At 37.3% G+C, this 11,321-nt stretch overlaps 1 protein-coding gene across 15 annotated transcripts in view; it reads right to left on the bottom strand.

Moving 5' to 3' along the window:
• Window positions 1-11,321, bottom strand: part of FGD4 (FYVE, RhoGEF and PH domain containing 4) — a 209,972-nt gene that overhangs the window by 4,461 nt on the left and 194,190 nt on the right. For 8 of the 15 annotated variants that reach the window (XM_055085558.1, XM_055085559.1, XM_028491188.2 and 5 more), the window contains 3 exons: window positions 10,439-10,579; window positions 8,293-8,470; window positions 2,499-5,599 (listed from right to left, as the gene is read on the bottom strand). In XM_055085558.1, the coding sequence (XP_054941533.1) occupies window positions 5,484-5,599; window positions 8,293-8,470; window positions 10,439-10,579 (435 nt within the window). In that variant the 3' untranslated portion in view covers window positions 2,499-5,483. Of the gene's footprint in view, window positions 1-2,498; window positions 5,600-7,810; window positions 8,471-10,438; window positions 10,580-11,321 lie in introns of those variants that run through there. The other 7 variants (XM_055085555.1, XM_055085553.1, XM_028491182.2 and 4 more) reach the window with 3 other exon arrangements.

Raw genomic sequence — 11,321 nt, 5'->3', positions numbered from 1 at the left:
GCATCGGCAGGCGGACTCCCAATCACTGCGCCACCAGGGAAGCCCTGATTTGTGTTTTAACAGACTCCCCTGGCTGCCTATTTAACAATGGAAGGGTGGAGGGAGGACTGGAAGACTTGAGACTAATTAGAAAGCTACTGAAATAATGTACCAAGAGATGATGATGGTTTAGGCCAGAATGGTAGGTAGCGGTGGAACTGGTGAAAGCGAATCTGATTCTAGGTATATTTTGAAGGTGAGCTAATATAAATTCCTGATGTCCTGGCTGTGTAGTCTCAGAAAGAGAGGAGTCAAAGATGAAAGCTTTTGGCCTAAGCAACTTGAAAAGCAGAGCCGCAATTAACTGGAGAAAATTATGGATAGAGTAGGTTTTATGGGGAAAGATCAGTTGTTCAGCCTGACTAGAGTACATTCAGGAAAGGATGGGAAGAGAGGAATTGGAAACAGGTATAGAAAACTCAACTATTGCTCCAAAAGGGAGGGGAATATGGCTGGTAGCTGGCAGGGGAAGTGAAGTGAAGAGGTTTATTTAGGTTGGGAAAAATTATAACAGATGTGTTTGCTGATAGGCATATTCAGTTAAGAGGGAAAACTGATATCGTTTAAGAAAAGGATAATGGCCGGAGCAGCATCCTTGAGAAGGTGCGTGGGGGTAGGATATGGCACACAAGGAGAGACCAGATTTAAGCAGGAACATGGATGAGCAGGAAGATAGACTACGTGGAACCTGTGCTGGTAGATGGGTAGATTCGGTTGGGTAGATTCCCCTGCCAATTTAATTTTCTGAGTAAAGTAGGGAAGAAGGTCATCAGTTGGGTGGAGGATGAGGGAGAAGGTGTTGGAGGTTCGAGGAGAAAGGAGGTGTGAAATGGTAATCTAGTAATGAATTTAAAATGAGACCAATCAGTATGGTTGTTCATTTTGTTCGGCTGCATGGCTGTAGGCATGGAGAAGACAGAGTTGAGTCAACCAGGTTTTGGTTTTGCCAAACAAGTAAGACAAAGCTAGAGAGTGAACTGAATGCAACGGAGTGACTATAATGATTGAACTGTAAAGGAGGGTAAGGGAGGAAGAGTGGACATCAAGAGCTGAGTGACAAATTACTTAACCTCTCTAAACCTGCTTACTTATATGAAAATGTTAAGAGTGCTGTTGTGAGGCTTACGTGGGATAATGTGTTTATAGAATGCTTAACATAGGACCAAGCACTGAGTAAATATGCAATCAGTTTTTCAAGTGAGGTTTCCCATCAGGATCACCTGGGGAATTTTTGAAAATACTCATGCCCACAGCCCAACCCCCACAAATAGAATTTCTGAGGGTGAGGCCGGAGCATAGCTTGGTTTAACTACTCCCCAGGTGATTCTAATGTATAGTCAGGGTGGCAAACTTCCCTGTTAACTAAATGATCTCTATTAATAATACTAACCATCACTTACTGAATGTCTCCTATGGGCCAGGCAATATACTATAGTATTATCTCATTTAAGGGCCACAACTTTTCAAGGAGGAGTTCGTGCCTGAAGTGACAAACAGTAAGTGACAGAGCCAGGGATTTCTAGCCAGTTGTCTATGACTAAGTCCCTTCCACTCTAAGCTTGCTACTCCAAGAATGGTTTGAGAAGCATCAATACCACCAGAGACCTTGTTAACAACAAATGCCTCATCACTGACCTTGCTAAATCAGAATCTGCATTTGAGTAAGATCTTCAGGTGATTCCTATGTATATTAAAGTTTGAGAAGCTCTGAAATAGGCCACACTGGCTCTCTCCCCCACAATTTCCATTCTGGTGTAAGGTGGACGCAAACAAGTCATATCGATGGACCAAGGGCAACAGCTGATGCCAACTGCTTGTAAGTATCAATAAAGAGTTCTGGGCTTCCCTGGTGGTGCAGTGGTTAAGAATCCGACTGCTAATGCAGGGGACACGGGTTCGAGCCCTGGTCTGGGAAGATCCCACATGCTGCGGAGCAACTAAGCCCGTGTGCCACAACTACTGAGCCTGTGCTCTAGAGCCTGAGAGGCACAACTACTGAAGCCCACGTGCCTAGAGCCCATGCTCCACAAGAAGAGAAGCCACCGCAATGAGAAGCCCGTGCACCACAATGAAAGTAGCCCCTGCTCACCACAGCTAGAGAAAGCCCACGTGCAGCAACGGGGACCCAGTGCAGCCATAAATAAATAAATAAATAAATATTAAAAATAAATAAATAAACAGTTCTTCAAGGCCTGAAAAAGGTAATAAATGTCTAAAAAGGATTATCTCTGGAAATATTTTACTTGTGAAATAATACTGAATAATATTATTCTTGAAAGATTTACACAGGTTTTGGTGGGATTGGAGGTGGAAAGGAACATCAGTACCTTAAGGAGTAACTTTTTTCTGAATCAACCAAAATTTCTGACAACCAAAATCACTGTGAACTGAACATACATAATCCTAGCGCAAATAACATCTAAGTCTTTAGAATTCATTTAAAGATGTATTTATTTACAAGATACAAGTGTTTAATATTTAATAGGAATTAAAGTGCTTAATTTTACAATGTTTCCAATTCTCTGCTTTTATGACCAAATATACATATGTTACACAATATACACTATCTGCAAGTATTTTACATTCATATAGCTAGAAGAGAAAAATTACTTTTTGTGTACACTTTCTCACATTTGAGTTAACTCTAAAATTTTGCTAACATACATTTCAAACTGATCAGTCAACAATTCAAAAACCCAGATAACACTTATTCAAGAATATCAGTCGACTGTCACTCATAAAATGAAATGCTAGTTTGGGTACAACAAACAAAAACCTCCAAAGTTTTATATACAGACATGATTGCTAATGAAGGGAGACCCCCCCAAGCGATACATTTCAACATCCATATAATGTGTAATATATAATGTAATTCTGTTATCATAATGGTCCCCATAGACTATTATGTCTCTTCCCAAACCCATATATATATATATAATATATATATATATATAACTCTATGTATTTGGTATTCACTTATTCAAATATGCTACAATATTTCTTGATTTAATTTCTCACTAAATCTACCTAATCTCACTAATTCAATCTATAATGAATTTTAGGAAGGGGTAAACATCATGTAACTCTCAGTGACCCCCAATGAGTTAAAAACTATCTTGAAGAAGCCATGTGCTATTTCATCTCAAAAGACAGAAAAGACACTATTTTCTGCCAAATGTTCAGTCCAGAAAGTAGAATACAGACCATGATTGACTTTAGAGGGATTTTTTAATGTCAGTAAACAGTGCAGAAAATGGTCCAATAGAATTAATTCTTTTTTTTAGGTCTAAAGAAAAAGTAATGACAAGATACTAGTGGTATAATTTAGAGGCCAAGGTGAAAGGCCCAGGTGTAATGGATCCCATCAGTGTGCAATTACATAGATTTACATCTTGTAGTTTATATCCCTCTGCAGTTTAAGTGTTTTCCATTTATCTTAGCATATATTGCTCTGATTTGGAAACCAAGGGACTCTTTCTGTTCACCTCTGTGTCTGTTCTTGCTTGTTTCAGTTCCTAATCTTATTCCTCTCTACCACATCAGTAAAGAAAGCAAAGTTACCCTTTCATGACAACATGATTACAGGGCATACATAAGAATGAATTATACTAAAAATCCATGTATATAATTTATGTTAAAATATTTAAGTTAAAAAGAATACTTTCTATGGGCTTCCCTGGTGGCGCAGTGGTTGCGCGTCCGCATGCCGATGCGGGGGAACCGGGTTCGCGCCCCGGTCTGGGAGGATCCCACATGCCGCGGAGCGGCTGGGCCCGTGAGCCATGGCCGCTGGGCCTGCGCGTCCGGAGCCTGTGCTCCGCAACGGGAGTGGCCGCAGCAGAGGGAGGCCCGCATACCACAAAAAAAAAAAGAATACTTTCTATAAAAATTTCATTCCTATGGAAAAACAGAATTGGAAATCAACAGTGCTTTTACATATATACATGTATGCATAAATTCATAGAAAGGGTTTTAAAAGTATATCTAGTGGTCTTTTATATATCATACTCCTATTTTCTAAATCTGGAGACTCTACAGTAGATAGTAATATGAAAATAAAAAGCAATTTGATTTTACTAAAATTGGATGAGAATGAAAAAGTAACATGATCCACTACAGATGTCCAGTATAGTCCTAAGAACAAGAACAGGTTAGCCGCAGATTTTATATTAATATATTCTTGAAGAATACAAAAGTTAAGAATGAAGACATTACAACATTCTTGCCTTTTGAATTAATTTTAGCTTATAAATACCATGTGATTAATCTTAGACCTGCTAACACGAACATTATGTGATGTAGAAAATTTTAATGTATTTTCTACTGTGCATTACAGCAAGGATACCTGAAAAAAAAAAAAAAAAAGAAAAAGAAAAAAAGACCTTTGTCCCCTAAAAGTTTATTTGCTCCTGTTGGTGTCTTTTCCTCAGGATATATCCAGCTCAGAAAGATCATTATTACATATGCTCAGAAGAACTTAAGGCTTTGAGTATAACCAGAAATGAGATCTAAAATTTAAAGGGGAATTTAGATCTGTTTCCTGTTTCCACAAAGAAGACAATACAAAGTGTGGTAATTTTAAAAAATTGTTGTTGTTGTTGTTGTTGTTGTTGTTTTAATTTGGGTAGTTTATCCTGTGAATATAAGTACACCAAGCTATATTAAACTTTATGGAAAATGAAATGTAACTTGATAAAGTAGTGCAGATGTACTTTAACTGTTTTTAACCACCCATACATACCCTTTGCAAAAAAAAAAAAGGCTTTAAAAAAAAATTTTTTTAAATAAAATAAAAAGGCTTTTGATGGTTGAATCCAAGGTATAATGTTGTCCCTCCCCCACCCCCCCGCCACACATACGTTCTTTTCCCTATACTAAGCAATTTGAATCACAGTATCAATCCTAGGAGTTAATTCTCTATATCCTTGTGGCTAGGAATGTTCACATTAAAAGTTCAGTGTAAAACCTACCCTGTAGAGTTTTATTGCTTGCATACATGATGGCATTATAGATGCCGTTATTACAGAAGTGGCTGGTGGCATTTTTCATTATTGGGTCCCCCTTAAAACCTGGAGATAAGTCTGCACTACATTGGTAGACTTTCAGTAAAGCAAAATTTATGTTGAAAAAACTGGAATGTTTTATAAAAAATAGCAGTTTTTATCAAAGAAGTATTTTGTTAAGTTTGGAGAAAGGGCACTTTAAAGAAAAGATGATTTAGAGAAAATAAAGAATAAGACCAGAATGGAATGTTGGTTTTAATAGTAAAACAACCAATTATTTTTCTAGGTTCAATTTGTCATGACTGCTCAGGTGTCTCAGAAAGCAAAAGACAGATTATTCTTGTAACCAGCCAATCACATTTTGAGGTCTTTTGGTTGAGTATTTCTAAATGGCTAAGAGTATTCCTTTGCCTTTCTCCAAGTAAAAGCATCCATGATTCTTTAATAAGAAACAGGTGAGGCTGCTTCATTGCTTCTCTTTGTGCTTGGCAAAAGAACATGTGGAATGTGAAGATGGTGACTGGATAAGCAGAAATTCTCTTCTAATACTAATATTTCTATTTTTTTAAAAAAAATTAAAGATAATGTTAAGAGCATGATAATAAATATTCTCTTTACATGAGTATTCTTTAAATAATCTAAATTAAATAACATTTGATATTTATTGAGCCAAAGCTTGAATGTGTTCATGTTACTTCCATTCCAGCAGAACTTATTTGTAGGGAAAGTGTAATCTTCTTGTTGTTCAAAATAGTTTTCAAAAATAATCTGGCTCGGGCTTCCCTGGTGGTGCAGTGGTTGAGAGTCTGCCTGCTGATGCAGGGGACACGGGTTCGTGCCCCGGTCCGGGAAGATCCCACATGCCGCGGAGCGGCTGCGCCCGCGAGCCATGGCCACTGAGCCTGCACGTCCAGAGCCTGTGCTCCACAACGGGAGAGGCCACAACAGTGAGAGGCCCGCGTACCGCATAAAAAAAAAAAATCTGGCTCGTAAATCTTCTAATTGGCTCTTACATTTCCATTTTTCTATCCACATTTACAGAAGTCACCTTCTCCTGATAATCATTCTACATTTTTATTGCTTCTCTTTTCTTGAGATTAAGAAAACCAAAGCATCACCTATAGCCGTAGTTCAACCTCAATAACCACCCCTGAACACAAACACACACACGGTTGGCAACTAGAAAAGAGAAGCAATGTAAAAAATTAAAAATTTGTCCTTAATTTAATAGGGCCTAAGAAGCTACCTTTATCTTTTTTTGGCTCTAAGTATTTGGTTTAATGTTAATGGATCATGGCTGGTGTTCCTTTTACAGAGGAAGGCAACCTAATCATGCCCACTGTAATTAGTTTATCTGCTCCTTAGGGGTGTGGGGGGGAAGAAAAGAGATACTCCAAATATTTCTTAAAAAAAACCAGGGCCTGAATAGATGTGTGGCAATCTCAAATTGTGAGTGAATCTAATCTACATTTAAGGTGTAATCCTCAAAGGCCGAGGATAGTGGGGCCATTCTTGTCGATTTCTAGCAGACAGATGCATTAAAAAGTGACAATGTTTGGAAAATGACAGAGTAAATGAGAAAAAAAAAAGAGAGAGCTCTAATTTTGAGGAAAGGATTAACTTAGCCAACTTAATGTGAGATTTTAATCACAATTACAATATAATAAAAAGCAGCCTTTGTGACAAGGAATCACATTTTGTCTATTAAAATTCCCCAGAGGATAAAAGGGAAAAGAATGCTCAAACTCTCGTCAATCATCTTGTACCCCCCCCCAAAAACCTGCCATTAAAATATTGCTTTTTTATATTGTATTTTTCCCCACTCTTCTTTAATGAGGTGGTTTAAAGAGTTGAGGATAAACTTTCTTAATTACCTATCCATCCCCCTCAATCATAGGTTATCCCATGTGAATTTTGTTTCATATCTGACAAACGAATAGGCCCACACAGTTATCTTAAGTGTTAATTATATATAGTCCTCATTTAACCACAATTAACAGTCTTATGGGAAAGAAAAACATAACAATAAATGTAGTTTCCATATGTCCCAGTTCTGTGTAAGGTCAGGTATCTTGTACATGCTGATATTAACTGCTGCAACAATTAGAGGATTGTAAAAGGTAAAATAACCTGTATGACTTGACTATCTCAGTGACCAAAATGCACTTTATCTCAGAATAATCAAGACTGAAGCATTAATTAAACCCTCATCTTATATTTAAGTAGGTATTATTAGCACCTTCAAAGAGAGGCACTGTTTTAAATAGGCACAGAACAAAGAAAAATAGTACTTTAAAAATACTGTTGGAATTCACTAATATATCCCATGCCACATAAATTACAGCTTTTTATTATAAAAATATCAAGACCCTTAGATGTCAATCAGTTAAACATAAATCACCAAAAACATTTCTTAAGTTTAGAACACTGGTCAATTCCAAGATAAAACATGCTGTATATTTAAAAAATAAATTAGAGACAAATATGAACCTAAAGCTGAAGAGAAAAGCATGTATAATGTGTATATATATATATATATTCGTATTTAATACTATATATACATAATTGCTATATACTTAAGATATTTTATTCTTAGAAGTAGTTCTACAAAAACAAGTATTATCTGAATAAGTTGAAAGTTTGAATACCAACAATTTGTTCTTTTTCTTTTGTTTTAAAAGAATGTACATCATTTATGCAGCTTGAGCTTTATAAACTAAATTAAATAAGTTAATAGCCTAAACTGTCCCTGTATTTTTTATTTTTAATGTGGATCTATTTTGGCAACATGGAGGTATATCTTTCAAACTGTTATAAATCCTACATGTGTAAGTGAAGACAGTAAAGGATTTCTTAAATGAAAGTGGTCTTTTCTATCCTGAAGTGATAGAATGGATACCAGTTTTTTCCAAGACAAAAGTACATATTCAAGGAATAGCTCATTAAAAAATGCTCCATTTTTCACATTATTTCAAACTTTATGGGTAGAATGGCTCTACACATTAATTTCAGTAGGAGTACATAAACATAGGAAAATAGTCCCCCCAAAGATGCATTTAAGAGCCTGTATTTTTCAACATAAAGTGCTAAGAGATGAATAAGGAGAGCTGAGAATGTCTTGAGCTGTAAATCTTGAGACCCCCCCTCCATACTGCAGTAGGCCCTGGAACTCAGCATTCTGATTTTCTCTTAGGTTCAGGATGTTCGTCCAAAGTGGCTGGATGCTTACTAGGACCATCTGGCGTCTCACCTGTGACAGCTAAAAGGATGATTTTCAGCCACTTCTGTTTCAGTTCTTCACTGTCTGCAGCAAAGCTGTGCACAGACTTGGACTGGGTCAGTTTGAAACTGTGTGGCAGGTCTGCACTCCTCGGCATATCATCCACAATGTAGCCCAGGAGTGGAATGGTGGCCTGGGCTCTGACATCCTAAGAGAAAAGCAGGGTACATAAAGAAAAAACATGGTGAGATGTGATCCGGCGCCCACTAAACCCCCTTTCCTACTACCATTCCACAGACTCGTACTGTGAACTCTCCATGGAGAGAGATGGGGATCCAGTGCTTTTAGCACAGTGCTTGTGTATGAGGCCACCCGTAATGTCACCTGAGTGAATTGATGAATGAGTGCTGACACCTAAATCAGCTAGAGTTCATTGACCCCACATCTCTTTCCCTGTGAGGGAGCCCATTCAGCTCTTCATTCAGTGTAAAAGGGAAGAATAATCATCTTATTGTACAAACCCAGCAAATGTTAATGATGATTTCATTATCAAATGCAGTTCTATTTGGTGTTTCATTCATTCATGCATCAATTTACTTATGGACAGGAAAAGAATGTAGGAAAAACAATGAAACAGAATAAAAAAACCAAACAACCCAATCAAAAAATGGGCAGAAGACCTAAACAGACATTTCTTCAAAGACATACAGATGGCCAAAAGGCACATGAAAAGATGCTCAACATCGCTAATTATTAAAGAAATGCAAGTCAAAATTACAATGAGGTATCACCTCACACTGGTCAGAATGGCCATCATCAAAAAGTCTACAAATAATGAATGCTGGAGAGGGTATGGAGAAAATAGGAACCCACCTACACTGTTGGTAGGAATGTACATTGGTGCAGCCACTATGGAAAACAGTATGGAGAACAGCTCTAAAAATAGAGCTACCATATGATCCAGCAATCCCACTCCTGGGCATGTATCCAGAGAAAACCACAATTCAAAAAGATACATGCACCTCAAAGTTCACTGCAGCACTATTACAATAGCCAGGACATGGAACCAACCTAAATGTCCATTGACAGAGGAGTGGATAAATAAAGACGTATATCATATGATATCGCTTATGATATATATGGAATCTAAAAGAAAAAAAAAGACAAAAATGAACTTATTTCCAAAACAGAAAGAGACTCACAGACACAGAAAACAAACTTTGGTTACCAAAGGGGAAAAGGGGGTGGGGGGAGGGATAAATTAGGAGGCTGGGATTAACATATATACACTACTATGTATAAAATAGATAACCAACAAGGATCTGTATAACACAGGGACCTATACTCAATATTATGTAATAACCTATAAGGGAAAAGAATCTAAAAAAGAAATATATATATCTGAATAGCTGTGCTGTATACCTGAAACTTACCCAATATTGTAAATCAACTATATTTCAATTAAAAATACACACACACACACACACACACACAGCTCGGTGTTTTTAGTCTGTTTCTAAAATAAAGTTTTACTAGCACTTAATGTAGATATAGGCTAAAACACAACAGGTACATTAAAATTTTTATATGTTTCCAGGTGAGTGCATAATTGATTTAAGTGTTGTTGGTTTTTTAAGCACAACACAATCCATAGTGCCTGGTCCATGTCTGCTGTTCCCATATATTTATCTCAGATCCATTCACATAAGGTCTCAAAAAATTGTTACTGGATAATGTTAATCCAAGGTTGATTTAAATTCACCTTTTCACATTCCTTTCTTTTTCAAGTATCCCTCCATGCAGGAAAAAAAAAAAAAGGCTTACTAATATTTCCCATCATTAAAAAGGCTCCTTCCCCTTCTTGCCTCTCCCTCTGATTCAACCTCTTCTCCCCATGCCCTTTCCTAATTCAACTTACATTTTCTCAAACCCACTAAATAGGAATGAGAGAAGGGGCAAATGATCCACAGCCTGAAGAAATTATTGGCTATAGGAATAGCCAATAAGGAATCAGTCTAAATAAACTTGAATTTTAGTTACTTATTATTTTTCAATTATAATGAAAAATAGTGAAACTGTGTGAATTCTCTTGTTCTATAGAGAAGTAATGGAAGGATCTTAAGTTCAGTGTCCACTGGCCTCCCTCTGTCCCTTCAGAAAGATGAAGTTTAGATACCTGGGGGGCACCATACATGTACAGCGCAAGAGGGTCTTGTTTGGGGATCACACACCAAGCTTTCTGCCAAGGTTTTGACTTTTCCATATATTGAAGAAAACTGCATACCACACTGTTTCCAGATACTTCTGCAGATTCAATCTAGAAAATACAATGGAAAGAAACAGTGAGAGAGCGCGAATGAACACAAAATGAACCAGATAGAGAGGTAATTCAACTTAAGGTAACATTCATAAATTACAATGTGTTTATATAAAATGTCTCCTGGGATTATCTAGAGAAGGTTCATCTGCAATTATTATTTAAACATTCATCTAGATCTATGATGAATTAAGTCAATTTTAACTGTATTACCAGACCTGTAATTTAAATAAAATTAAACATTTATTGACTGCTTACTATGAAGCCACTTTTCTTAGCTCACTACTTATATCATTTAATCCTCACACCAACACCGAAAAGTTATTACTTGCATTATTATGAGGTTTAGAGATGAAATAGCTTTCCTAAGATTTAGGAACTGGTGTGCTAGGATTTGAGTCTGGACCCAGAGTCTGAACTCTTAGCCACAATGCTATACCAACATCACTATGTAAGAATGCAACAGCAAAAAGGCAAATACCAGCAACCTTTGTCCTATACCTGAGATAATTTTAAAGTTTTTAAAATTGCAATAACTCTTTGTGGAGCCATGTACGGTTTTCTGCTTTGTCTCCTAATATGTAAATCACTGGCTAAAAAGGGAACAAAACCCTTTGACTAGGGCTTCCCTGGTGGCGCAGTGGTTGGGAGTCCGCCTGCCGATGCAGGGGACACGGGTTCGTGCCCCGGTCCGGGAAGATCCCATATGCCACGGAGCGGCTGGGCCCGTGAGCCATGGCCG

This window comes from Physeter macrocephalus, chromosome 6 (genome assembly GCF_002837175.3).
Source record: "Physeter macrocephalus isolate SW-GA chromosome 6, ASM283717v5, whole genome shotgun sequence".
NCBI classification, from domain to species: Eukaryota; Metazoa; Chordata; class Mammalia; order Artiodactyla; family Physeteridae; genus Physeter; species Physeter macrocephalus.
Note: the sequence above shows the minus strand (reverse complement) of the source record. Positions and strands in the feature narration are given on the sequence as shown.